This window comes from Lathamus discolor, unplaced genomic scaffold (assembly GCF_037157495.1).
Source record: "Lathamus discolor isolate bLatDis1 unplaced genomic scaffold, bLatDis1.hap1 Scaffold_59, whole genome shotgun sequence".
NCBI lineage: Eukaryota > Metazoa > Chordata > Aves > Psittaciformes > Psittacidae > Lathamus > Lathamus discolor.
This window is the reverse complement of record NW_027069379.1, coordinates 36,657-61,220: the sequence shown is the minus strand read 5'-3', so window position 1 is coordinate 61,220 and position 24,564 is coordinate 36,657. Positions and strand designations below refer to the sequence as shown.

General features: G+C 67.2%; 6 protein-coding genes across 14 annotated transcripts; 3 read left to right on the top strand and 3 right to left on the bottom strand.

Moving 5' to 3' along the window:
- Positions 1-252: 252 nt before the first annotated feature.
- LOC136006696 (spectrin beta chain, non-erythrocytic 2-like) lies at positions 253-5,139 on the top strand. The gene is made up of 10 exons (XM_065664750.1): positions 253-701; positions 789-927; positions 1,294-1,378; positions 1,463-1,659; positions 2,087-2,238; positions 2,649-2,724; positions 2,840-3,045; positions 3,413-3,589; positions 3,768-3,810; positions 4,738-5,139. Exons 1-10 carry the CDS (start codon positions 412-414, stop codon positions 4,954-4,956), a joined length of 1,584 nt encoding a protein of 527 aa, XP_065520822.1. The 5' UTR covers positions 253-411; the 3' UTR covers positions 4,957-5,139.
- Positions 5,140-5,737: 598 nt separating this feature from the next.
- On the top strand, positions 5,738-9,761 carry LOC136006699 (RNA-binding protein 4B-like). 8 transcript variants are annotated; one of them, XR_010609237.1, is made up of 4 exons: positions 5,753-5,835; positions 6,176-6,597; positions 7,851-9,190; positions 9,592-9,761. XR_010609237.1 is itself a non-coding variant. In XM_065664759.1 (4 exons), the coding sequence occupies exons 2-3, from the start codon at positions 6,186-6,188 to the stop codon at positions 8,540-8,542; spliced, it is 1,104 nt and encodes a 367-aa protein (XP_065520831.1). In that variant the 5' UTR covers positions 5,753-5,835; positions 6,176-6,185; the 3' UTR covers positions 8,543-8,549; positions 9,592-9,761. The 8 variants fall into 8 exon arrangements, 7 of the variants coding, with proteins under 7 accessions (XP_065520833.1, XP_065520831.1, XP_065520829.1 ...); XM_065664759.1 differs by having other exon boundaries at positions 7,851-8,549; XM_065664757.1 differs by having other exon boundaries at positions 7,851-8,549; positions 9,191-9,761.
- A 1,063-nt stretch (positions 9,762-10,824) lies between these two features.
- On the bottom strand, positions 10,825-15,761 carry RBM14 (RNA binding motif protein 14). Its single transcript, XM_065664749.1, is given in 4 exon segments — positions 10,825-11,442; positions 11,762-13,379; positions 15,268-15,643; positions 15,645-15,761. Coding segments are annotated over 4 exon segments (2,304 nt in total). The 5' UTR covers positions 15,747-15,761; the 3' UTR covers positions 10,825-11,234.
- A 164-nt stretch (positions 15,762-15,925) lies between these two features.
- CCS (copper chaperone for superoxide dismutase) lies at positions 15,926-18,064 on the bottom strand. Of its 2 annotated transcripts, none has more exons than XM_065664766.1 (8): positions 17,978-18,064; positions 17,375-17,447; positions 17,156-17,293; positions 16,893-17,070; positions 16,741-16,801; positions 16,582-16,659; positions 16,253-16,356; positions 15,926-16,168 (listed from the first exon to the last, which is right to left on the bottom strand). In XM_065664766.1, the coding sequence occupies exons 1-8, from the start codon at positions 18,011-18,013 to the stop codon at positions 15,967-15,969; spliced, it is 870 nt and encodes a 289-aa protein (XP_065520838.1). In that variant the 5' UTR covers positions 18,014-18,064; the 3' UTR covers positions 15,926-15,966. The 2 variants fall into 2 exon arrangements, with proteins under 2 accessions (XP_065520838.1, XP_065520837.1); XM_065664765.1 differs by having other exon boundaries at positions 17,960-18,035.
- Positions 18,065-19,262: 1,198 nt separating this feature from the next.
- Positions 19,263-21,757, bottom strand: LOC136006716 (putative nuclease HARBI1). Its single transcript, XM_065664788.1, has 2 exons — positions 20,575-21,757; positions 19,263-20,213 (listed from the first exon to the last, which is right to left on the bottom strand). Exons 1-2 carry the CDS (start codon positions 20,924-20,926, stop codon positions 19,822-19,824), a joined length of 744 nt encoding a protein of 247 aa, XP_065520860.1. The 5' UTR covers positions 20,927-21,757; the 3' UTR covers positions 19,263-19,821.
- A 688-nt stretch (positions 21,758-22,445) lies between these two features.
- LOC136006715 (RNA-binding protein 4B-like) lies at positions 22,446-24,484 on the top strand. Its single transcript, XM_065664787.1, is given in 7 exon segments — positions 22,446-22,491; positions 22,493-22,789; positions 22,791-22,869; positions 23,531-23,577; positions 23,579-24,076; positions 24,078-24,234; positions 24,397-24,484. Coding segments are annotated over 6 exon segments (1,107 nt in total). The 5' UTR covers positions 22,446-22,455; the 3' UTR covers positions 24,228-24,234; positions 24,397-24,484.
- Positions 24,485-24,564: the final 80 nt, after the last annotated feature.

Genomic DNA, 24,564 nt, shown 5'->3' with positions numbered 1-24,564 from the left:
CTGTTGTAGCCGGTAGCACCCGGTGCAGCTGGTACCATATAGCACAGCCAGTACCACATGGCACAGTCGGTACCACTTGGTGCAGCACAGCTGATACCACATGATACAGCTGATAGCACCCAGTGCAGCTGATACCACAGGGTACAGCCGATACCACATGGCACAGCCAATAGCACCCTGTGCAGCCAGTACCACAGAGTACAGCCGATACCACAGGGCACAGCTGATACCACAGGGTACAGCCGATACCACATGGCACAGCCGGTAGCACCCTGTGCAGCCGGTACCACAGAGTACAGCCGATAGCACAGGGCACAGCCGGTAGCACCCGGTGCAGCTGGTACCACAGGGCACAGTCAGTACCACTTGGTGTAGCACAGCCGGTGCAGCCGGTAGCACCCGGTAGCACTGATGCGGTGCAGTCCTGGCGCACCCACCCTCCCCGCGGCCCCGCAGGTGCGGCAGGTACAGGAGGACGCGGCGCGGCTGGAGAAGGCGTACGCGGGCGAGAAGGCGGCCGACATCCGGCGGCACGAGCGCGCCGTGAGCCAGGCCTGGGCCGAGCTGCGCGGCTCCAGCCAGGGCCGGCGCCGGCTGCTCCTCGACACTGTGGACAAGTTCCGGTTCCTGCGCGCCGTGCGGGACCTGCTGCTCTGGATGGACGGCGTCCGCCTGCAGATCGAGGGCCAGGAGCGCCCGCGGTGAGAGGGCACCCGGTGATGGGGGGGATGTGCCAGGGGGGTGGCGGTGCCGTGGGGATGCTCACGGTGTCCCCATCCCTGGCACAGGGACGTGTCCTCGGCTGACCTGGTGATCAAGAACCACCAGAGCATCAAGGCGGAGGTGGAGGCGCGCGCCGACAGCTTCGATGCCTGCGTGGCCATGGGCACCGCGCTGCTTGACAAGGGCCACTACGCTGCCGACAAGGTGCTGGCCCTGTGCTCATCCCCATCGCTGCGTCCTCATCCCTGCGTCCTCATCCCTGTCACTGTCCTCATGTCCCCATCCACCTCTCCATGTCTCTGTCCTCATCCCTGTGTTCTTGTCCACTTCTCTGTGTCTCTGTCCCTGTGGCACAGTTCATGTCCCTGTCTCCATCCCTGCATCCTCCCCATCCGTATCCCCCTCCTCATCTCCCTGTCTCCATCCCCGTATCTGTCTTCATCAACGTGTCCCCATCTCCACGTCCCCATCCTCATTCCCCTTCCCCCACCCCCATGTCCCTATCTCTGTGTCCCCATCCCCATCCCTGCATCCCCCTCCCCATCCCACACTCTCCCCCCTCTATCCCAGATCTCGGAGAAGCTCTCACAGCTCCAGGAGCGCCGCCGGGACATCGGGGACCGCTGGAAGGAGAAGATGGACTGGCTGCAGATCGGTGCGGGGGGCACCCTGCGGGGACACGGCGGGGGGGGGGGGATGTGACAGTGTCACCGGTGACCACCCCCCCGTGTCCCCGCAGCGCTGGAGGTGCTGATGTTCGGGAGGGACGCGAGCATGGCCGAGGCGTGGCTCTGCAGCCAGGAGCCGCTGCTGCGCTCGGCGGAGCTCGGCACCAGCGTGGCCGAGGTGGAAAACCTCATCAAGCGGCACCAGAGCTTCCAGAAAGCGGCGGCCGCCTGGGAGGAGCGATTCGCTGCGCTGGAGCGGCTCACAACGGTGAGGGGACGGCGGGGCAGGCAGCGGCTGGGCCCCGGGGCAGGCACCGACCCCATCCCGGTACCGGCTGAGCCCAGGGCAGGCTCTGACCCCATCCTGGTACCGGCTGAGCCCAGGGCAGGCTCTGACCCCATCCCGGTACCGGCTGAGCCCAGGGCAGGCTCTGACCCCATCCCGGTACCGGCTGAGCCCCGGGGCAGGCACCGACCCCATCCCGGTACCGGCTGAGCCCCGGGGCAGGCACCGACCCCATCCCGGTCCCGGCTGAGCCCAGGGCAGGCTCTGACCCCATCCCGGTACCGGCTGAGCCCCGGGGCAGGCACCGACCCCATCCCGGTACCGGCTGAGCCCCGGGGCAGGCACCGACCCCATCCCGGTACCGGCTGAGCCCCGGGGCAGGCTCTGACCCCCCCTTGTACCCCCGTAGCTGGAGGAGAAGGAGCGGCGGCGGCGGGAGGAGGAGGAGGCGAGGAGGAAGCGGCCGCCCACCCCCCCCCCTGCAAAGCCTGAGGCCGGGGCGACCCCCCCAGCGGTGCCCCCCGAAACACAGAACGGGGGCGTGGGGACCGGGGAGCAGCGGTGAGGGGCGGGGCGCGGCGGGGGGACACGGAGCGGTGCAGGGGGACATGGGGGGGACATGGGGGGGACATGGGGGGGACATTCAGGTCGCGGGGGGGGGGAGTTGGGGAGATGGGGGCCATAGGGGGTTTACGGGGTTGTCCTGAAAAGGGGACGTGGGTCCCAGTGGGACAACGTGGGGATATCGGGGACCAGGGATAAGGGGGTGGATATCGGGGTGCTGGGGGGGCCCAGGGGACATGGGAAATGGGGGGGACAGTGGGGATTTGGAGGGAAGGGGGGCACAGGAGACACTGAGGGGATATTGGGGTCCTGGGGAAAGAAGGGACACGAGGGGGGGGACGCAGTGAGGGTCTCGAGCTGACAGTGGGGGTCCCGGTCCTTTCGCCCACCCCCGTGTCCCCCCCCAGTGTCCCGGCCCAGCAGAGCCGCCCACCGGAGGCACCGGCTGTTAACGGGATCTGCCCCGACAGCGCCGCAGCACAGGTAACCCCCCCGAGCCCCCCCCGCCGGGACCCCCTTGCCAGTTGGGGGGCCCCCCCAATAGAAGGGGCCCCCCCGATAGGAGGAGGGGCCCCACCACTCCCCTGTGCCCCTGCAGGTGCCGCCGGGGCTCAGCAATGGGGCGCAGGAGCGGGGTCCTGGCGCGGGGGGGTCACCCCGGGGGCGCCCGGGGGGGGTCCCGGCCCCTGACCCCTCGCACGCGGCCACGCTGCCCCCCCGCGGCCCCCCCGCCCCCGAGAGCCTGGAGGGGGGGCTCTGCCGCAAGCACGAGATGGAGGCGCAGGGCAAGAGGGCACCCAATCGGTGAGGACCCCCTCGGACACACCCACCCAGGCCACGCCCCCCTTAGAACACACCCTTCGTGACACCCAACTGGCCACACCCTTCCTAAGCCACGCCCCCTCTTGGCCACACCCCGTTTTGCCCACACCCCCCTGTGTGTCCCTGTAGAACCGTGTCCCCCCCCGGCCATGTGCCCCCCCCAACAGCACCGTGTGTCCCCAGCCTGTGTCCCCCCTCGCGGAGCTGTGCCCCCCCCATGGCTCCGTGTCACCCTGTGGGGCTGATTTCCCTGCCTCGCCCCCCGTTTCCACCCCCACCATGGCTCTGTTGTCCCCCCCAAATCCCTGTCCCCCCCCAGATTCATCCCCCCCAACCCCTATCCCCCCAGGTCCTGGCAGAGCGTGTACTGTGTGCTGCGGGGGGGCAGCCTCAGCTTCTACAAGGACGCCAAGAGCGCGGGGGGGGCCGGGGCCCCGTTCCATGGGGAGCCCCCCGCCATCCTGCGCGGGGCCCGCTGCCACCCCGCCACCCACTACAAGAAGAGGAAGCACGTCTTTAAACTGGGGTACGGGATGGGGGGGCACAGGGGTGTGGGGGATATGGGGATAAGGGGGATGTGGGCAATGTGAGGGGGTGTGAGGGGATATGGGGGATAGGGAGAGGATAAGGGAGGATGTGAGGGATAAGGGGGAATAAAGGGGGATATGTGGGATACGTGGGGCTGAGCCCTGTCCCCCCCCCAGGCTGAGCGACGGCAAGGAGTATCTCTTCCAGGCCAAGGATGAGGTGAGACCGCACAGGGTGGATGGCAGGGACACACACACACATCACACGCGTGAACACATGTGCTCAACCATGTGTGAATGGCAGAGAGTGTGCACACGCGTGTGTGCGGCACCAGCGGAAGATGTGGACACTGCTTACCCCATTGCACACCCATTGACACATTGCACACCCATTGACACATTGCATACCCATTGACACTGTTGCACACCCATTCATACGTTGCACACCCATTCAGAACATTGCACACCCATTCATACGTTGCACACCCATTCACAACATTGCACACCCATTCATGTTGCACACCCATTCATACGTTGCACACCCATTCACATCATTGCAGACCCATTCACATCATTGCACACCCATTCACACGTTGCACACCCATTCACACGTTGCACACACACTGACACCATTACACACCCATTCACACCGTTGCACACACGCAGACACCGTTGCACACCCATTCATATGTTGCACAGCCATTCACATCATTGAACACCCATTCACACCATTGCACACACACTGACACCATTGCACACCCATTCACACCCATTCACATGTTACACACCCATTGACACCTTGCACACCCACTGACATGTTACACACCCATTCACATGTTACACACCCATTGACACCTTGCGCACCCATTGACACGTTACACACCCATTGACACGTTACACACCCATTGAAGCCTTGCACACCCATTCACACGTTGCACACCCATTGACACCTTGCACACCCACTGACATGTTACACACCCATTCACATGTTACGCACCCATTGACACCTTGCGCACCCATTGACACGTTACACACCCATTGAAGCCTTGCGCACCCATTGACGCGTTGCACACCCATTGACACGTTGCACACCCATTCACACGTTGCACACCCATTCACACGTTGCACACCCATTGACACCTTGCAGGCGGAGATGAGCACGTGGCTGCGGGTGATCCAGGCTGCGGCCGCGCTGGCACCAGGGTCCCGGCTGGAGGCGCCGGGGGGGGTCCCGGTGGGCGGGAAGGGGGTGACCCGCGCCATGAGCATGCCCCCGGTGCCACCCCCAGCCGAGGGTGCCCCCCGCGCGCGTGACAAGGACCGGGAGCGCGAGAAGCGCTTCAGCTTCTTCAAGAAGAACAAATAGAGACGGGGAGGGGGGGGGGGCCGGGACAAGGGGGGGCCCCGCGGAACCGATGGAGGGACAGGAGGGGGGGCAGCAAGGGGGGGGGTGAGCGCCCCCCCCCCAGCCCGGGGTCCCCGCGTGCCCCCACGTCCCGGTGATGTCCCCGCACAGCCCAACCCCAATAAAGTGACTGCAGAGACCGGACTGAGCGTGCTGGAATGGGATGGGATGGGAATGGGGATGGGGAATGGATTGCGATGGGGATAGGAAGGGAACAGGATGGGAATGGGGGTGGGACGAGTTGAGAATTGGGTTGGGATATGGGTAGAATGGGAACAGAATTAGTTTGGGATGATTATGGGATTATGATTGGGATGGGAATGGAATGTGGACGGGATGGGTTGGGAATGGAATTGACGTATAGATAGGATAGGGATAGGATTGGAATGGGGATGGGATGGGGATATATTAAAACCGGGATTGGGATATGGATAGGAGGGGGACAGGATTGAAATAGGGATAAAATTGGATGGTGATGGGATTAGAACGCAATGGAGATGGGCGGGGAAGGATGAGGATGGAATGGGGTTGGACCATGGACAGAATGAGACTGGGCTGAGACTGGAACCGGGGCGGGCATGGGATGGGACGCGAGGGTTTGGGACCGGATGTGGTCCGGGGCGCCCGCGGGTCACAGCAGTGCTCCCCCCACCACGGAGTCCTCAATGGACCGCTCCAGCGCCCCGCCCCTGCCCGCTCGTGATTGGCTGCTGCTGCTCCGCGGGACGGGCCAGGCGCCTGACGGGCAGCGGAGCTGCCCAATGGGAGCGCAGTGGGCGGAGCCCGAGCCGGGCAGCGCCGCCGCCATTTTGTGAGCACGGCGCGGCGGACGGGGCGCAGGTGGGGGCGGGGCCGCGGCGGAGCCGGTACCGGGGGGAAGGGAGCGGGGGGGGGGGGGGGCGGCGATGGGGATGGAGGGGGCGATGGAGGGGGGGGGGGGGTGCGGAACCGGGACCGGCAGCGCTGCTGTGGGGCCGGGCCGCTGGGGCGAGCGGAGGCTTTGTGGGGGGGGTTCGGGAGACAAAGAGCCCCGAGGGGTGGGGGGGGGTGCAGTGTTTTGGGGGCACAGACATGGGGGGGGGAGGGGCAGGGTTTGGGGGCTCTGCAGGGATGCGGGGCTCCGGGGGGGGGGGGGGGGTACCGCACATAGAACAGCACTGACCGCCCCCCCCCCGGCCAGGCTGTTCGAGATGGTGAAGCTGTTCATCGGGAACCTGCCGCGGGAGGCGACGGAGCAGGAGATCCGCTCCCTGTTCGAGCAGTACGGGAAGGTGCTGGAGTGCGACATCATCAAGAACTACGGCTTCGTGCACATCGAGGACAAGACGGCGGCCGAGGACGCCATCCGGAACCTGCACCACCACAAGCTGCACGGCGTCTGCATCAACGTGGAGGCCAGCAAGAACAAGAGCAAGGCCTCCACCAAGCTGCACGTGGGCAACATCAGCCCCGCCTGCACCAACCTGGAGCTGCGGGCCAAGTTCGAGGAGTACGGCCCCGTCATCGAGTGCGACATCGTCAAGGATTACGCCTTCGTGCACATGGAGCGGGCGGAGGACGCGGTGGAGGCCATCCGCGGGCTGGACAACACCGAGTTCCAAGGTGATCCGCGCCGGGGACGGGGCTGGGAGGATTCCCGGTATTCCCGTTAGATGTTTTCGCTCCCTCTTCCAGCTCCGGCTGCGCAGGTTGGGGTTGCAGCAGCAGCAGCAGCACCATGGGTGAGGCCTCAGCCGGCCCCACCGGGCTCGCCCGCCCTTCCCTTCACTGCAATTGGGGGGGTTTAGTTTGGTTTTTGCTCTCTTTTCCACATCCCATCTCCTGTTGTGCCGCACAGGGCACGAGGAGGCCGTTCCCGGCGCGGTGCCGGAGCGAGGGCAGGGGCGTTCGGGGCTGGGGGAGGACGGGACTGACCCATCTCTGACTTAACCCAGCACGGCCGCCCCGCAGGAGGATCCCGACGGCGAAGTCCCAACTCTTGTGCCGACGGCGCGGCGTGAAGCCAGGCTGCCGCCCGCCCTCGTAGCCTTGCCCTGCCTGGTAAGAGGGTGAGCAGAGGCGCCCGATCCCGCGCCGGCCGCGGCCCCGGTGCCGGCGGCACGCGGCATCGCTCGCTCGGGCTCTCGCCGTCTCGGCGCGGGAGCTTTCGCTGGCAGCCGCGGACGCAGCGCCGGGGCTGAGCGTCCGGATTCGAGCTCGTGGCGAGCGTGGTCTCCGGCCGGCCGGGGCGTCAGGGAGGTGTCCGGTGCTGCAGGCGGGGGTACTGGCAAATCCCACTGCCCCTGTTCGGGGGTTCCCTCTCCCACCGGGATGGTGCAGCTGCATCCGGAGCTTCCGCAGCTGCGGTGGCATCCGTGGGACCAGCAAGTGCCGCGGCTGCGCTTGGCTTGCCTCGTGCCGTGCTCCGGGGTCGCCCGGTGTTGCCTTCGTCTTCCCGCCACTGGCGGGAGCGTTTTCCGACGGGAAGCTTGTGCGGGGCCAATGGTGCCGCGGGCTCATCCCAGGCTGCTGCAGCAGCACCGCTGGGTGCTGGCAAAAAGCTGTCTTGGGCTGCGTACTGGGGTAGTTGTTGGCTGGTGGAGTCACCAGAGCCCAGCCTGGTTTAGCTGGGCATGGGCAGTGCTTGGTCTTGCTGGTGTTCTCCTGGTAAGTCAGGTGGCCGGTGGCCAGCTCCCGCTCAAGCCCATTGTGAGCTCCTCCTGCGCCGGGTTGCTCCCTGCCGCGGTGCCCAGCGCCATCGGAGGCTGCGCGAGGGTTGGGCTGCGGCCAGTCCCGTCCCGCTGGTGCCGGTGGTTGTGAGAAGCCTCTCGGTGCGGCCTCACTGATGGCTTCCCTCTCGCGTCTCTCTCCTCAAGGCAAGCGGATGCGCGTGCAGTTGTCCACCAGCCGGCTGCGGACGGCGCCCGGGATGGGAGACAAGAGCGGCTGCTACCGCTGCGGGAAGGAAGGGCACTGGTCTAAGGAGTGCCCGGTAGATCGCCCGGGGCAAGTGGCGGACTTTGCCGAGGCCTATAATGAGCAGTACGGAGCCGTGCGCACTCCCTACACCGCGGGCTATGGGGAGACCGTGTATTACGATGAGGCGTACGGCGGGATGGCCGACTACTACAAGCGCTACCGCGTCCGCTCCTACGCCACGGCCTCTGCGTACGACGCCTACGCGGAGCAGACCATGGCCCAGTACTCCCAGTACGCCCAGTACTCCCAGGTCCAGTCCTCGGCCATGGCCGCCACCACAGCCATGGCCAGTCGCATCCCCACCACCTTAGACGCGTACGATAGAGCTCTGCTGCCGACCCCAGGCGCGGCGGCTGCCGTCGCCGCTGCCGCCACCGCCGCCGCGGCGGCCGCCTCCTCCACCTATTACACCCGGGATAGAAGCCCCCTGCGCCGCACGGCCGCCGCGGCCACCACCGTCGGAGAGGCGTACACGTACGAGCGTGGGCAACTGTCGCCGGTCTCCTCGGTGGCCCGGGCCTCCCTCTACGACCTGCAGCGGTTCGGGCGGGACCCGTACGCGGACCGGGCGCGGTACTCTGCCTTTTGAGCCGGAGGTGAGCGTCTTGGCACGGCTGCTGTGCGGCGGGAGGGGGAACCCCGGCTGCTGCAGATAATGGGGGGGCTGCAGCCCCCCCCGGGCACTGGTTGTGCTGGTTGAGCGTCTGTGCCTCTATGTGAGCCGGAATGAACGGCTGCGGTTAAGCAGAGCCAGGGCTTGCCGGGCGTTAAAGCCCAGGTGGTGGCTCTGGATGCTCTGCCCGGTGAGGATGCACTGTGGCAATCGGTGCTGCTGGTGGAGCTTGTCAGTCCTGGTGGGTTGCTCTCCCTCGTGGCTCGTGCTGCTTGTAATGTCTCCGCAGCCAGTGCTGAGCCTGTGTGCCGTGCTGGCACCGCTACCGTGTGGTGGGGGGTTCCCACAGAGCCGCCAGCCCTGAGTGCCGTGGCTGCCATACGTATTCCCTGGGAATTGCTCCTGTCCGGGACGGTGCTCCTGGGATCTGCCCGGTAAAAGCCTCCACTGGCTGGGTTACTGCCCTGGCACGGGTCCTCCCAGGATGGCCACGATCCCAGTGGAGCCCAGCAGCCCCCGGCACCACGCCAGGACTCCGCTGTGTCTCAGGAAGCTACGCCGGGGCTCGGCCTGGTCCCCGGCACCATCCCGGCGCTTGCGCCAACTCTGCTTTTCTCTTTTCAGGTAAGATATTTGCGGCTGGACGTCGGGTTCCCGTCGCACACCGAATCGGCACCGCGCGTCTCGGGCTGCGCCAGGCTTCCAGCCAGGCTCAGCCAATGAGTCGGTTCCTAACGGACGCTCAGCTTCTTCCCAGCTTGGTCAGGAATAGTTTGAGCCCTTTCCCTGTTGTGTGCCCCCAGCCCAGCTTTTCCGTTCTTGTGGTCAGGATTTGCTTTTCAGGTAGTTCGGGGGCCCCTGTCCCCCCCCTAGCTGGTCTAGGCTCAGGTGGTTGAGCGAGTGTAGCCGTAGCCATACCCGCAGCGCCAGCTTTGCTTTGCTTTGCCGCCCGCGCGGAGCCCTCGCCGGAGCCTCCTTGATTATTATTATTATTATTATTTCTTTTTTTTTCTTTATTTTTTAAGAGGGTGAATAATCCACTCGTAGCTTTTCAGTCCCAAATGCCGCAGAGCTGACTGAGGCCGCCGTGCCGCACCGGCATGGGAGGGCCAGCCTTGCGCGTGGAGCTCATCCCGCGGCACTTAGCGTCCCCCAGCCCCACTGCCCGGTAAAATAAACTCCAGTTTTTAACAAACCCCCTGGCTCCGCCCCCCATTATTTCTCTGGACTCAATTACCCCCCCACTTACACCAGCTCGTAGCCTCCTGGACTTACTGGTGCTGCCTGCGGCCCTGCCTGTGCTGAGGAGCTCCCAGCCGGGGTCCCCATGGGGTCTATGCTGCAAATGAAGGGGCAATGAGCCTGGGGAGGATCGCAGCCCCACACATTGCTCTGCTAACAGGCAGGGGCTGGGTTTTGATGACCTCCTGGCTCTCATCCCAGTGCCCCTATGCAGGGCAGCTGCACCCTTGCACCCTGCTGTGCTTCCTCCTCCTTCTCTCCCAGGCAGCACCTCTGCAGCTACCTGTGAATTAACTCCATTAATGCCCTAAAGGGGCTTGTTGTTGCACTGCTCCCCCTTGTCTCTCGGTGCTTGCTTAGGCCCAGGATCCTGCTTTCATTGACATCCTGGCCCTTTGGGAGCCCCTTGTCACCCGCCGCTTCCAGGGTCACTCCACCTCATTTCCTTTGTGTGCTCACCCGCCGGCTCCTCCGTCACTGGGTGCACGTCTCCCAGCACCTGCCCTGGAAAAGGAGGGGAGAAGTGTTAGTCCCTTCTGTGCAACTCATTCCCACCGTGGTTACTGATCCCCCATGGCACAACTGGGACTGCCCCGGCTCAGGGGCAGAGACAACGGCACTGTTGGATACTGTTGTGGTGATAGGAACAGTCAGGGCACGGCACCACGCACACACAACCAGAGCAAACACAGACCCTGCTTCACTGACTCAAGTCTCACCTCCTAAAACCAGCTTTTCTCATGCAAAAAAAATGCACCAGGCACCAATGTGTGTGCGCTGTGGCATAGTCCAGCAATGCTTTTGGCAATGCTGTGGCACTTCCTGCTGCTGCCAAAATACCAACTGTGCTCTTGAGTCTGCCAGTAGCTCTGGCACTTACTGCACAGCACCACACAAAGCCAGGTTCTTGGAGGTGGATGGAGCCAGTGCCGGTGTTATAAACCCCTCACCAATGGCATTGCTGGTGCCCCTGAAGCACTGGGGGAGGGAAAGAACCAAACGGGAGGCAGCTGGGAAACGGTGAAGAGCCCAACGTTTATTTACAGTCATACAAAACCTCGGTGCTGCGCTGAGCCGGCGCCCTGCCGCGGACTGACGCTGCCAAAGGGGGAATGAACCCCAAAAGGGGGAACTCGTGGTATAAAAGACTGTGGGCTCTGCTCAGTGGCAACGACTGCCTGGGCTATAACCGGTGCCAATAGTTGAAACCACAAAAGACGGCGCTACCACGCTACGGCGGGAGGGGATGGTGAACCACGCGCCCGGCACCCAGCACCCACTTTCCAACCGTAAGCATGGATCCTTCTAAAACAACTCCAAAAAAGAGAAAGGAAAAAGCAGCTAAAAAAGAACCGTCCTGCCCCTGGGGGCGATAGCCAGAACCGAACCGTGCTGCAGCGCACGCAGCCTGCCCGCTATCAGCGGCTCAGAGGCGGCGCTGGTAGCCCGAGTGGACGCGGGCGGCGGGCAGGTAATCGCCGTAAGTGCCCGAGTACCGGGCGTAATCGGGGTGCGCTTCCGGGAGGCGGCGGTAATCCAGCGGGGACTTTGTTGGTGAGCGGCGGTACGCAAGCGGCGAGTCTGCTAAGCGCCGGTAATCTGAGAGGTCAGAGAGACGGCGCTCGGAGCCGTACCTGCTCAAGAGAAGAGACACGTGGTGAATGAAGGGCAAAGCGCCCAAATCCACCACCAGCGGCCATCGCGTCCCGCACAGGGACGCACCGCAGCAGCGCAACACCGCCAGGCTGGCACTGGACACAGATCAGACGCTGCAGGAAGCCCCACCGCCGGCTCTATCGCCCCGGACGAAGCCCCATCCCCACCACCCTGGCACACAGCACCCACCCTTCCACACGCCGGAGCTGACACTAAGCCCCTAGATGGGCACTGGCACCCACCGGGGTGGCACAGAGCACACTGCGTGGCCACCCGGTGCCCGGCCCGGCGCCGTACCTTTTAGCCATAGCGGAGGATTTTTTGTATGGGTCGTCGTAGGCGGCGCTGCGAGGTGGAGAGAGGCGGGTGCGCTCGTATGGCGGTGCGATGGTGGCCTGTGACAGGCCCAGGTAGGAGGCTGTGGGCTGCCCCAGCTGGCTCGGCCCGTCGTAGGCGCTGCCCGGTTGGGCTCGGTAGGCAGCCGCCAGCGAGGCGGAGGAGGGCTGCTGCGCCGGGTAGGACGCCGCCATCGAGCCAGAGGGCTGCGGCCGGTACGCAGCCGTCAGTGGGGCCGACGCCTGTGCCTTGTAGGAGGCGTTGATGGCCTGGCTGCCATAAGCTGCCAGCGAGGAGCCCGCCTGGGCGCCGTAGGTGGCTGAGAGCGCGGTGACAGCAGACTGGCTGCCGTAGGAGGAGGGCAGGTTGGCGGTGGGCTGGGCACCATAGGCAGCAGAGTGACCGGCAACAGGCTGCGCACCATAGGGGGCCGAGAGCGCAGGTGCTGGTTGGGCGCCGTACGAGACTGAGTGGCCGGGCACAGGCTGGTAGGCAGCGGCGGCGTGACTGGCCACTGCCTGGGCACCGTAGGAGGTGATGTGTGTGGCCACGGCCTGCACGCCATAGGAGGCAGAGAGCGTGGCACCAGGCTGTGCACCGTAGGCAGCAGCATGGCCGTCTATGGGCTGTGCACTGTAGCCAGCAGCAGGCTGGGTGCTGTAGGAGGCCACATGCGTGGCCACAGCCTGGACACCGTAGGAGGCAGTGGGGCCAGCAGCTGCTGGGGCACCGTAGGCAACAGCAGTGGCAGCCTGGGCACTGTAGGAAGTGGGGTAGCCAGAGGCAGCCTGCGCCCCGTACGAGGAGACGATGGTAGCGGACTGGACACCGTAGCCAGAGAGCTGGGAGGCGGCAGGCTGCGCGCCATAGGAAGCAGGGGCCTGGGCACTGTAGGAGCCAAGGGAGTTGGCGGCGGGCTGCGCACCAGAGGCGCCGAGGGAGATGGAGGGCTGGGAGCGGTACGTAGCCCCCAGCGAGGCAGAGGGCTGGGTGCGGTAGGAAGCAGCCTGGCCAGTGGTGGGCTGCGGGCGATAGGCCACGCCGAGGGAGGCTGAGGGCTGGGCGCGGTACGTAGCCCCCAGCGAGGCCGAGGGCTGGGCACGGTAAGTCGCAGGCTGTGCTGTCATGGGGAGCGTCACTGCTGCGTAACCGGCGCGGGTCGGGGAGCGCCGGAGTGGGCTGCGGTCTCTCCCAAAGTAGGAAGGGGAGACGGGCCTGGCCTGCGCCTCGAAAGCCTCGTACTTGCCAGCGCCACCAGTGCCGAAGCGCTGCTGGTAATCGTACAGGGAGGAGGCGGCAGCGTAGCCGGCATTGGCAGCTGAGGGGAAGGCAGCGTCGGCCACCCGGCGCTGCTGGTCAAAGCCCTCGATCTTGGGCTGGAACTTCTCTCGGTATTCCAGGCCGATCCTCTTGGTCTTGTCGAGGCCGAGGGCGGGCGGCAGGGCCTGACCCGCACCCTTCTTCTGGACGTTGGTGGAGAGTTCCACGTTCACTCTGCGCCCCTTCACCTCCTTCCCGTTAAGGTTTTCGATGGCAACCTTTGCATCTGCTTCGTTCTCCATGTGAACAAATGCATAGTCTGATAAAGCAGCAGACAGAGGATTATCAGTGAGGGGGGGAGAAAAGACAATTCGTTACAGGGTTGAATGCTTAAGGAGCCTCACAGGGGCCATGGTGGCTCAGCAGCGGCAGGACAGGCGCTGGGACGGGCTCCGCCGGCCCTGCTCTACTGCTCAGGCAGCAGAGACAGAACCACCTTCATGTGCTTCCACCCCACAATGAATCTGGGCACAGCCTAACGCACCCAGCCTCCCACTCAGCGGCCCCTGAACACCCCAGCACAGCTCTGGTTTGCCCTATTTCCCCCCGTTTTCAGCTGTACCCCCGCAGCTCAGCACCCTGCCCTGTGGCACCACAGCTCCTCCCTACCCATCTTCAGCACATGGGCACCAAGAGCCCTGGGGTCCCAGCCAGGCAGTCCTGGCAATAAGTGGAGCAAAGCCAGAGGAGGCCCCTGCCCACTGAGACATTGAGTCTCTGGCAGGAGAAAGAAAGTGGGAGAAGAGAGGCCAGGGAGGAGAGGGGGAGAGAGGCAGGAAATGAAGGAGAAGGGAGCACCTGAGCACAATCTGCAGCACTGCACCCCGGGGCGAGCGGCACAACACGGCCCAGAAGCAGAGAGGTGGTGAAAGGAGATGGAGAGCGAGGCAGGAGAGGGAGAAGCGGGACCCGGAGTGTCTGTGCCAGGTCTGCGGCGGTACAGCGGATCCCCCTCTGCCCGTCCCCTGGCACAGCTCTCACCACTGCACCGTGCCCACACCAGGCCCATGGGGTTGGGACTCAGATGCCACCACAGCAGCCGAGGGGTGTCCCTGTGGCACGACGGGTCCGGGAGGCCGGCACGGGGCTGAAGGGCGTTCCCCCTGCAGCCATGGGCCAGGGGTCACCATAACCGGTACCGCTGGTGACAGCATATGACCAGAAGGCTGCTGTATGGCTCAGCCAGGGCAGTCCAACCACGGGAGCGCAGCAAACCCCATCCTGGTACCTCAAACTCTGGCTGAACATCAGCACCGCTTCCCCCACCTCCTGCACGTCCCCCTCTACTCCTCTTTGCCATCCCGCCCCTCCCTGGGCTCCCATCCCACATCCACGTATCCCGCTCCAGCAGCATCAGGAGAGGGACGTCTTCTCCCTCCACCCCCAGCCCTCTCTGGGGGAACCCCACGAGTCAGCCACTGGCCAAAGAGGATGCCAGAAGCTGTTGGCCCCGGTCTGGGGCAGTTTCTGATGGGCTCCGTTGGGAAGCTGTGACCTGGGACGAGAGAGCAGAGGCAACAACATCACCTCCCGCGGGGAGGAGCGGCGGGGACAGGGACCTCGGGGCTGTCTCTGTGCCACGGGGCTGACACCGTCCCCCCGAGCACTCGGTGCTGGGGGGTCCCGGACCCGCGGTTTCACAGTGTGTTCTCTATGTGCTTTGGCTCTCCCACCTCTGCGGATGGGCAAGCGACTGCTCCACGTGGGAGCGCGTTTGTGGAGGTGAAGCTGCGCTGGGAACAGCCGCGGAGGCGGCAGCGGGCAGGGGGTTAACCCCGCCTGGGAGGCGATGATGGAGGCCGCGGCCTGGCTGGAGCGAGCGCACTGTGGAGGGGTGGGGAGGATTTAACGGGGCAGGGATCGGATGTGAGCAGCCCACAGGGGCTCGCCCGGCTCCGGCTGCGGCCGGGGGGGTCGGCAGGAGGCCCCCGCCCCCTGCTCCGTGCGTGGCGGCGCCGCCGCCAGATCGCGCCGGGGGCGGCTTGGGGAGGGGGCAGACGGAACACGGGTCACCCGAGCCGAGAGCGGGGCCGGAGCGGTTCCGAGCACGGAGGAGAGCGACGAGCCAGCGGCGAGGGCTGCCCCAGGGCGGGGGGCGAACGGGGCTGGAGTGTGCGGAGCCCCGTCCGCGGCGGCGGGTCCGGTACCTTTCACCACGTCGCACTCGACCACGGTGCCGTACTGCTGGAAGAGCGAGCGCAGCTCGCCGCTGGTGCAGGCGGCAGACACGTTCCCCACGAAGATCTTGCAGGTGTTGGTGGGCCGGGGCCGGGAGGGCTCCACCACGATGCGGCGGCCGTGAAGTTGGTGCCCGTTGAGCTGGGAGATGGCGCGGGCCGCCGCCGCCTCATCGCGGAGGTGCACGAAGGCGAACTGCTTCATGAGGGCGATGCCGAGCACGGGCCCGGCGGTGCCGGCGAACAGCTCGCTCAGCTCCTCCGCCGTCGCCTCCTCGGGGACGTTGCCCACGAAGAGCTTCACGCCGGGGCGCATGGCGGCGGCCGAAGGGAGCGGAGCGGAACCGAGCGGCGGCCGCACAAAATGGCGGCGTCTCCTCAGCGCCGAGCGGGACGCGCGATCGCGCACTGCGCCTGCGCAACGGCTGCGCGCCTTCAGCACTACGCATGCGCAACCACCTCCCCCCCCCCGCCGGCCCCGCCCCCATACACAACGCCGTACAAGCCACGCCCCCTGGACACCGCCCCCTCCGCTTTGGCCACGCCCCCTCTTAAAGGGGCCGCGGGTTGCGCAGCGCCGAAAGCCGCGGGGACGGGCAGCCCCGGCCCCCCCTAAAGCCGCGGAGGCTGCAGAGCCAGTGAACGTTTATTGATGGCCCGGGGCTGCTACTAGAGGTGGGGGGCCGGGGCCGCCGTGGGGCTGGGGGTCCCCATGGGGCTGGAAGCCGCTGTGGGGCTGGGGGCTGCCGTGGGGCTGGGGGCCCCTGTGGCCCGGTCCCGCTCCTCCCAGAGGGTGAGGCCGTCGCAGGAGCAGACCCGCTTGGGGTTCTGGAAGAGCCCGGCTGCACGGGCCACGACGCCGCAGGCCAGCCTGGAGGGGGGGGAAACGGGGGTCACGGGAGGTGAGGGCATGAGCAGCCCTCCCGGACCCCCCCCCCCCCCCCAAAGCACTTACCCTGGCCCCGAGTTCCCCGTCACCCGGGAGAGCGGGTGGGAGCCTCGGCCCAGGTCGTCCTCGCCCGCGTCCACCACCACCGAGCGCCCGATGATGTCCCAGACCTGGCAGAACCCCCAGAGCCGTAGGGATGGGGCTGGACCCACTCCCCACAGCCGTGGGGCACAGCCCAACACCCCCCATAGCCATAGAACTGGGGTGAGACCCCACACACAGCCATGGGGAGCAGTCTGGACCCCTCCCCACGGCCATAGAACTGGGGTCAGACCCCACACACAGCCATGGGGAGCAGTCTGGATCCCCACCATGGCCGTGGGTCCCAGCCTCACCTTCAGGCGTGAATCCTCCATGCGGAAGCTGGCTCTGCCCTCAGCATCAGCCCAAATGTTCCCCAGGTCCCCGACATGCTGCAGTGGGGCGAGGGGCGGTATTAGGGGGGCTCAGGGGGTGTCCAGGAGCCCCCCACAACCCCACAGCCGCTGACTCACCCGGTGCTGGTCCTGGGGTCCCCCATGGTGCTCCCCATCGGGGTTAAAGTGTCCCCCGCAGCTGGAAAGAGGGGAGACACGGGGTGAGCACCTCAGCACCGGTGTGTGTGTGTGGGGGGAGTGTCCCGTGTGCCCCCCAGCGGGTCCCATACCTGTCACAGGGCTGCGAGAGGTCCCCGAATTCATGGACGTGGAGCCCGTGGGGGCCCGGGGGGAGCCCATCGACGGCTCCGTCCACCAGGCACCGCGTGGGGGAGACCTGCAGGAACCGCACCAGACCCCGCACGGCGCCGGGGCCGGAGAGCGCGGCCACCGCTGCCCCCAGGCTCGCTGCGATGGGGGGGGGGGGGGGGGGAAACATCAGCACCCAACCCCCCCCCCCGTGCCCCCCTCCAACCCCCGAACCCGCACTCACCGGCCTCAGAGCCCCCCATTCCCTTCAGCACCGCGCGGCGCCCCGAGCGCTCCAGCAGCTCCCGCACCCGCTCCGCAGCCACCGTGGTCTCCACCAGCACCGACTGCGCCTCCGGCCGCAGCTCCAGCAGCCGCACGCCTGCGGGGGGCACCGGGTGATGGGGGGGGGGGGCGGTTCGGGGAGTTGGGGGGGAAAACCCGCACTGGGACGGGGGCTCACCGGGGGCTCCATCCAGCGCTGCCCGCACGGCGTCTGCACAGCTCTGGCACCGCATCTGCACCGCGAACTCCAGCTGCGGGATGGGGGTCAGCACCCGTGAGGGGTCCTGCACCCCTTGAACTGCTCTAACCGGGGCTCTGCACCCCTAAAAGTGCTGCAACCAGGGCTTTGCACCCCCTGAACTGCTCTTAAAGGGGTCCTGCCCCCCCGAACTGCTGTAAATGGGGCTCTTCATCCCCAAAACTGCTGTGCAAGGTGTCCTGCACATCCTGAACTGCTGCAACCGGGGCTCTGCACCCCTAAAACTGCTCTTAAAGGTGTCCTGCACATCCTGAACTGCCCTGCAATGAGTCCTGCACCCCTGAACTGCTGTAAATGGGGCTCTGCACCCCCAAAACTGCGGTGCAAGGTGTCCTGCACCCCCTGAACTGCTGTAACCGGGGCGCTGCACCCCTAAAAGCGCTGCGCAAGGGGCTCTGCACCCCCAAAGCTCCTGTAACAGGGGCTCCGCACCCCAATCCCCCGTGGCCCGGACGCTGCCCTCCCCAACCCGGCTCCCGGGGTCCTGCACCCCAGCCCCCGCACCCCCGGAGCGGCTCTGACCCGGCAGCTGCTCCCGCTCGCTCCCGGTTCCGCCATGGCCGCGGACTCTGCACCCGGAACCACTCACAAAGGCCGCTGGGGCGCCCGGCCCGTTATGGGAGCGGACCGGAAGTGGGTTCGTTAGAAGGGGGACGGATTTGTCGCTAGCACCACCTCCGGCGTGCTGTCGCCATGGCAACAGCGCGGTGAGCGGCAGGGGCGACCCGGGGGGGGGGGAACGGGACCGGGGGGGGCCACGAGCGCAGGGGTCCCCATAGGGGGGTGCAGAGCGCTTTTGGGGCGCTGACCCGCACCCCTCCGCCGGCACAGCGACCCCCCGGAGCAACCGGCTCCGCCCCCCCGGGAGCCCCGAGCGGGGTCCCACTGCCGCCCCCCCCCCCCGACGCCTCTCCCCGGTGCCCCACCGGGACCCAGCGGACACCGGCGGGGACGAGAGCAAGGCCCTTCCCGGCGAGCGGCTGCGGCTCCGGTAGAACCGGCAGCGACAGCCGCGGATCTGCTGCCCCCCGGCTGACACCGGCGGGGAGGCCCCACACGGCCCAGGGACCCCCGGCGGCGGCGGCGGCAGCCCGGGCTCCGCTTCCATGGTGACCCCGAGCTCGTCTCCGGCTCCGGTTTTCTCCGCTCTGTTTTCCACCTGCGCGGTGAGGAGAGGCCGGCGGGAGCCACGGAGCCGCACCGGGAGCCGCTACCGGCGTCAATGGAGCCGTGCGGGAAGGGGCTGCTGGAACCGGCGTCAGCGGAGCCGTACGAGAAGGGGCTGTGGAAGCCGGCGCTGCCGGACCAGGCACCGGTGGGGCCGGAGCGGTTGCAGAGCCGCCTGCACGGGCTCTGGGCCGTGCGGGGCGTCCCCGAGCATTCGAGGCTGGCGGTGGCGGTGGAGTTCGGCACCGGAGAGGCCCTGGCGAGCCTGGACGCGGCGCTGGGGGCTTGGGAAGCCGCAGCCGATGGGGTCCTGCAGTGGGAGCTGCTGCTGGAGGAGCACGGCCCCGACCCCGGCCGCTTCTTCCGTTCCGGCTCCTATGGGAGGGCTTCGGGAACGCGGTGATGTCCAGGACCGTCCCTGCGGTGAGGAGACGCGGCGGGACGTGGCGGAGATGCTTTACCGGCTGCAGCAGCGCCGGTGCCCAGCGGCTTTCCAGGGTGCACCTGGGGAGGGACCCGCACCGGCCCCCCCAGCCCGGCGGGTGCTGAAGTGCTGGGGTGTCAATAAAGCACGGGAGGGGTTGTTGTGGGGTGTCCCCCCTCTTCTGGGGGGTCCCAGCGCCCCCAGTCCAGGCACAACTGCTGCAAAAATACATTTATTCACCCCGAAACGAGTGTGACATGGCTGGGGGGGGGGGGGAGGGAGAGGTCAGAGCTGAACTTGGGGCACAGCAGCTCCTGGAGGGACAGGGACCCCCCCTCTTTGTCCTTGTAAGAGGACAAAGGACCCCCCCCTGACAACAAATAGGGGGACCCCCTTCTTGTAGGGAGTGGGGATCCCCCCCTCATAGCAAAAAAGGGGAGCTCCATGTTATAGGGAACTGGGACCCCCTTCTCGCTGGGAATGGGGGGGACTCTCCCCACAGCAAATGGGGAGAAAGGGGACCCCCCCTCTTTGTCCTTGTAGGAAATGGTGGGACACCCCTCATTGCAAACAGAGGAACCCCCGTCCCTGCAAAGAATGGGGACACCCCTCACACCAAAAGGAAGGGGACACCCCTCTCCTAGCAGGGGATGGTGACCTCCCCATGCAGGGGCTGCCCCCCACTCTCATATCCCCCAAAACCAGTGGCCAACACAAAGCCAGGGTCAGGTGCCCCCAGAGGGACAGAGCCCCCCCACATCTTATGGGGGGGGTCTCAGCCAAGCCCATCCTTGACCTGCTGCACGATGCGTGCCCGCACGGCCCGGGCCTCGCTGGAGATGTGCCCTGGGGGTGCCGGCAGCGGGAGCTCGGGCTCGGTTTCGGGGAGGGGGCTCCCCTCGGGCAGCTCCAGGGGCATGTGCCTGCGCAGGGCGATGTTGTGCAGGATGCAACAAGCCAAGAAGATCTGGCAGACCTTCTGGGGCGCGTATTGCAGGCACCCCCTGCCCTTGTCCAGGCAGCGGAACCGCAGCCGCAGCAGCGCCAGTGTCCGGCGCAGCGCTGCCAGCGCCTGGTGGTGCAGGGCATTGTAGCGTTCCTCGGCCGCGCCGCGGGGAGCAGCGATCGGGGTCATCAGCCACGGCTTCAGCGGGTAGCTCCGGTCACCTGCGGGGGGGACACCAGGGGTCAGGGGGGTGCGGGGACCCCCATGGGGGGTGAGGGGATGGGGGACATCCATGTACCCGCTGGGGTCTGGGGGTTCTCTGGGTCCGAGGGTTGGACCCAGACCCTCAGGTCAGCCCTGAGAGACCCCCCCCAGGTCATCCCCAGACACTCAGGTCTCAACTGAGAGAGAAAACCCCAGACCCATAGGGCTCCCCCACACTTATGGGTCTTCCATAGCCACCCCCCCATCCCCTGCAGACCCCAGATCATCCCTGAGACCTTCTGGTCACCCCATGACCCTCTGCCATCCCCCCAGATCCCCAACCCCACCCTAGACCCACCCCCTTGCCCCACACCTCACCCAGCAGCCAGGCGCCGTCAGGCCGAGCCCCCTCCAGCAGCCGCGCCAAGGCCGAATTCTCCAGGACGGCGGCGTTGGGGCAAGAACCAGGGAATTTGGCCACGACGTTGGTGATGGTGCCGGCGGCGTCGCACACCACCTGCATGTTCATGGAGTGGTAGTTGCCGGCGTTGCGGTATGCGGGCTCGTTCTCGGAGGGTGCCCGTAGCGCCACGTGCATGCTGCCCACCAGGCCCAGCACCCCGGGGAAGGCACCGGCGGCCGTGCCGGTGTGCCCCGGTGTCGGGAAGGTGATGTACCGCGCCGCCCGCCGCTGCAGGGCCTCCAGGAACTGCGCCAAGCAGTTGGACATGGCCGACTGGCTGATACCGGTGCTGTCACGCGTGGCCGTCTGGAAGGAGCCGGACGCCAGGAAGGTGAGGGCGGACGTCACCTTGACGGCCACCGGCAGCGCATGGCTGCGGCCCGTCAGGCTCTCCAGGTCGGCGCCCAGCTCGCGGCACAGCCCGGCGATGGCGGCTTTGTCCAGCCGGTACCGCCGCAGCACCTGCTCCTCGCTCAGGTCCAGGAAGGAGCAGCGCGCCCGGTACACCCCGGTGCTCGGGGTAGAACCGGCGGCGACGGCCCCGCTTGCGGCGGGGCGATGGCACCAGCCCGGGCCCCGCCACGGGACCGGCGGGGGCCGCCTCCCCGGCCCCGCCACTGCGCTCCCGCACCCGCCGCAGCAGCAGCACCGAGTCCGACATGGCCCGGGGCGGGGCCAAGGGAGGAGGGGCGGGGCTAAAAGCAGGAGGGGCGTGGCCAAGGCTGGAGGGGCGGAGCTAAGGGCAGCAAGGGAAAATGCTCTGTGCGGAGAGGGGCGTGGTCCGGGGGGGGGCGTGGCTACGAAAAGAGGCGTGGCATTGGTTGAAGGGGCGGAGCTCTAGAAAAGGGGACGGGGCTCGGTTGGGGGGCGGGGCCTAATGGAGAGGAAGGGCTGCGATGGGAAAGGGGCGGGGCAGGGCCCGGTCGGTCCCGTTCCGGCCCCAGCCGTGCCCCGGTAGCGGCCGAGCCCCGGTCAGGGCGGGTGCTCCCGGAGAGCCCCGCCTGCCCCCGCTGCCTGCGCGCTCCGCCCGGCCCCGGCCCCGCTGACCCCGCTCCTCCGCTGCGGCCGCTCCGACCCCGCCGGGCTCCGCAGCAACGCCAGGCCACAGCCCCGCCTCCCCGGCCGCGATTGGCCACCACTGCCGTCACGTGCTGGGAAAAGCCCCGCCTCCTGCGCACCGGGACACGCGATTGGCAGACGGGGCGGGCAGGAGCGCGTCGCCAGTGACGTCATCCAGAGCGGCATCTCCGCCGTTGCCCCGCGGCTCCTCGGCCAATCGTTTGTCTATCCGAACCATCTCCGCCAATCAGCGTGAGAGGTTGGGCGGGACGAGGCGCGAAGGTGGGAGTCGGAGCAGTCGCCATTTTGTCGCCGTCACCGTCCCGCCGAGAGGGAGTGCGGGGCCGCGGTGAGAACCGGGCCGGGGCCGGGGCCGGGGGCCGGGGCCGGGGGGGCCTTGGGGGGGGGCGTCCCTCGTGATCCCTGCGGTGCCGCCCGCCCGCTGCGAGCAGCGGAGGGTCCCGGCCTGCGGGGGGGGGGGGGGGCAATGGGGATGGGGTGGGGGAGGAACCGGGACCGGCAGCGCCGCCGTGGGGCCGGGCGCTGGGGCGAGCGGAGGCTTTGGGGGGGGTTCGGGAGACAAAGAGCACCGGGGGGGGGAGTGCGGCGTTTTGGGGGCACAGACATGGGGGGGGGGGCAGGGTCTGGGGGCTCTGCAGGGATGCGGGCTCCGGGGGGGGGGGGGTACCGCACATAGAGCAGCACTGACCGCCCCCCCCCCGGCCAGGCTGTTCGAGATGGTGAAGCTGTTCATCGGGAACCTGCCGCGGGAGGGCGACGGAGCAGGAGATCCGCTCCCTGTTCGAGCAGTACGGGAAGGTGCTGGAGTGCGACATCATCAAGAACTACGGCTTCGTGCACATCGAGGACAAGACGGCGGCCGAGGACGCCATCCGGAACCTGCACCACCACAAGCTGCACGGCGTCTGCATCAACGTGGAGGCCAGCAAGAACAAGAGCAAGGCCTCCACCAAGCTGCACGTGGGCAACATCAGCCCCGCCTGCACCAACCTGGAGCTGCGGGCCAAGTTCGAGGAGTACGGCCCCGTCATCGAGTGCGACATCGTCAAGGGATTACGCCTTCGTGCACATGGAGCGGGCGGAGGACGCGGTGGAGGCCATCCGCGGGCTGGACAACACCGAGTTCCAAGGTGATCCGCGCCGGGGACGGGGCTGGCAGCGCCGGACTGAGCCCACTGGGAGTAGAGGGGGCATGGGGAGCTCCCGCTCTGGTGTTGCCCCATGAGGGGTTTCCATGGATGCGGAACCGGATTCGCGCCGCCGCCGCTCACCGGGGGGGGAAACCGGTTCCAGGCGGGCGAGCGTGCGATGTGCGACTGTGGAGGGCGCCGTGTCCCGGCCCCGGTGCTCCCGGTGTGCGGGGTGTCCCCGGGGCTGGTGCCCTGGGGCTCGGCAGCGCTGTGTTTTGTAGGGAAATGAGGAGATTTGCCCACAAAAGGGCAGGTTTGGTGCCAGCTCCTTGTGGTGCAGCCAGCACCTGCAGGGTCGTTTGTGCCGCCAGCAGGCTGGGAATGTGTAGCGGGGAAAAGGGGGATAGAGGAAAACTGGAGCCAGGGAAGCGCAGCCAGGCCCCGGTGCCGGGCTGGCAGCGCCCAGCGGTGCTGGATCGCTGTGTTCTGTGTCCGGGTGCTGCCGGGGCGGCTCGTGGTGGTGTCTGGAACCGCGGTGATCCCCTGGATGTGGTTCCCTCGCTGCCCGCAGCGGTGTCGGGATCCCGGGGCACGGTGCCAGCCACGCTCCCGGTGCTGGGGTTAACCGGAGCCTCTCCCCTCTCGCGTCTCTCTCCTCAAGGCAAGCGGATGCGCGTGCAGTTGTCCACCAGCCGGCTGCGGACGGCGCCCGGGGATGGGAGACAAGAGCGGCTGCTACCGCTGCGGGAAGGAAGGGCACTGGTCTAAGGAGTGCCCGGTAGATCGCCCGGGGCAAGTGGCGGACTTTGCCGAGGCCTATAATGAGCAGTACGGAGCCGTGCGCACTCCCTACACCGCGGGCTATGGGGAGACCGTGTATTACGATGAGGCGTACGGCGGGATGGCCGACTACTACAAGCGCTACCGCGTCCGCTCCTACGCCACGGCCTCTGCGTACGACGCCTACGCGGAGCAGACCATGGCCCAGTACTCCCAGTACGCCCAGTACTCCCAGGTCCAGTCCTCGGCCATGGCCGCCACCACAGCCATGGCCAGTCGCATCCCCACCACCTTAGACGCGTACGATAGAGCTCTGCTGCCGACCCCGAGCGCGGCGGCCGCTGTTGCTGCCGCTGCTGCCACCGCCGCCGCGGCGGCCGCCTCCTCCACCTATTACACCCGGGATAGAAGCCCCCTGCGCCGCACCGGCCGCCGCGGCCACCACCGTCGGAGAGGCGTACACGTACGAGCGTGGGCAACTGTCACCGGTCTCCTCGGTGGCCCGGGCCTCCCTCTACGACCTGCAGCGGTTCGAGCGGGACCCATATGGGGAGCGAGCGCGGTACTCTGCCTTTTGAGCCATAGGTGAGCGCCGCCGGAGCCCCGGTGCTACCGACGGCAGAGCTCAGGTCCCACCCGCTGCTGCGGCGTTCACCGGGGACGCTGAGCGGATACCGGGACCGCGGCGGCCGTCAGGGCCTGTCCGGTGGTGCTGGCGCTGGCGGGTAACGGCTCTTCCCCCGGCAGGAGGCACCGCCGCGGTGGAGCACCGCGGAGCATTGGGGGATGCGCCGCTGCCGCCGGAGCCCCCCTCCCTGGGACGCCGCCGCGTCAGGTCAGACGTGCCCCGGGCCGCCGCCGCCGTCACCGCCGCCGCCGCGCTCCCTCTCCCGTCACCGGGGCCGCGGGGGGGAG

Bases quoted from the DNA above. Each gene is read 5' to 3' on its own strand.
- CCS (XM_065664765.1), bottom strand. From the start codon at position 18,013: ATGGCGGAACCGGGAGCGAGCGGGAGCAGCTGCCGGGTCAGAGCCGCT. The intron at 17,071-17,155 runs GTGAGTGCGGGT...CCCCCATCGCAG, and splicing joins AATGGGGGGCTCTGAGGCCG to CGAGCCTGGGGGCAGCGGTG. The intron at 16,169-16,252 runs GTAAGTGCTTTG...CCCCCCCTCCAG, and splicing joins ACGGGGAACTCGGGGCCAGG to GCTGGCCTGCGGCGTCGTGG.
- LOC136006699 (XM_065664761.1), top strand. From the start codon at position 6,186: ATGGTGAAGCTGTTCATCGGGAACCTGCCGCGGGAGGCGACGGAGCAG. The intron at 6,598-7,850 runs GTGATCCGCGCC...TCTCTCCTCAAG, and splicing joins GGACAACACCGAGTTCCAAG to GCAAGCGGATGCGCGTGCAG.
- LOC136006696 (XM_065664750.1), top strand. From the start codon at position 412: ATGCGGTGCAGTCCTGGCGCACCCACCCTCCCCGCGGCCCCGCAGGTG. The intron at 2,725-2,839 runs GTAACCCCCCCG...GTGCCCCTGCAG, and splicing joins CCGACAGCGCCGCAGCACAG to GTGCCGCCGGGGCTCAGCAA. The intron at 3,811-4,737 runs GTGAGACCGCAC...GACACCTTGCAG, and splicing joins TCTTCCAGGCCAAGGATGAG to GCGGAGATGAGCACGTGGCT.
- LOC136006716 (XM_065664788.1), bottom strand. From the start codon at position 20,926: ATGTCCAACTGCTTGGCGCAGTTCCTGGAGGCCCTGCAGCGGCGGGCG. The intron at 20,214-20,574 runs GTGAGGTGTGGG...TCCCCCCCGCAG, and splicing joins TGACGGCGCCTGGCTGCTGG to GTGACCGGAGCTACCCGCTG.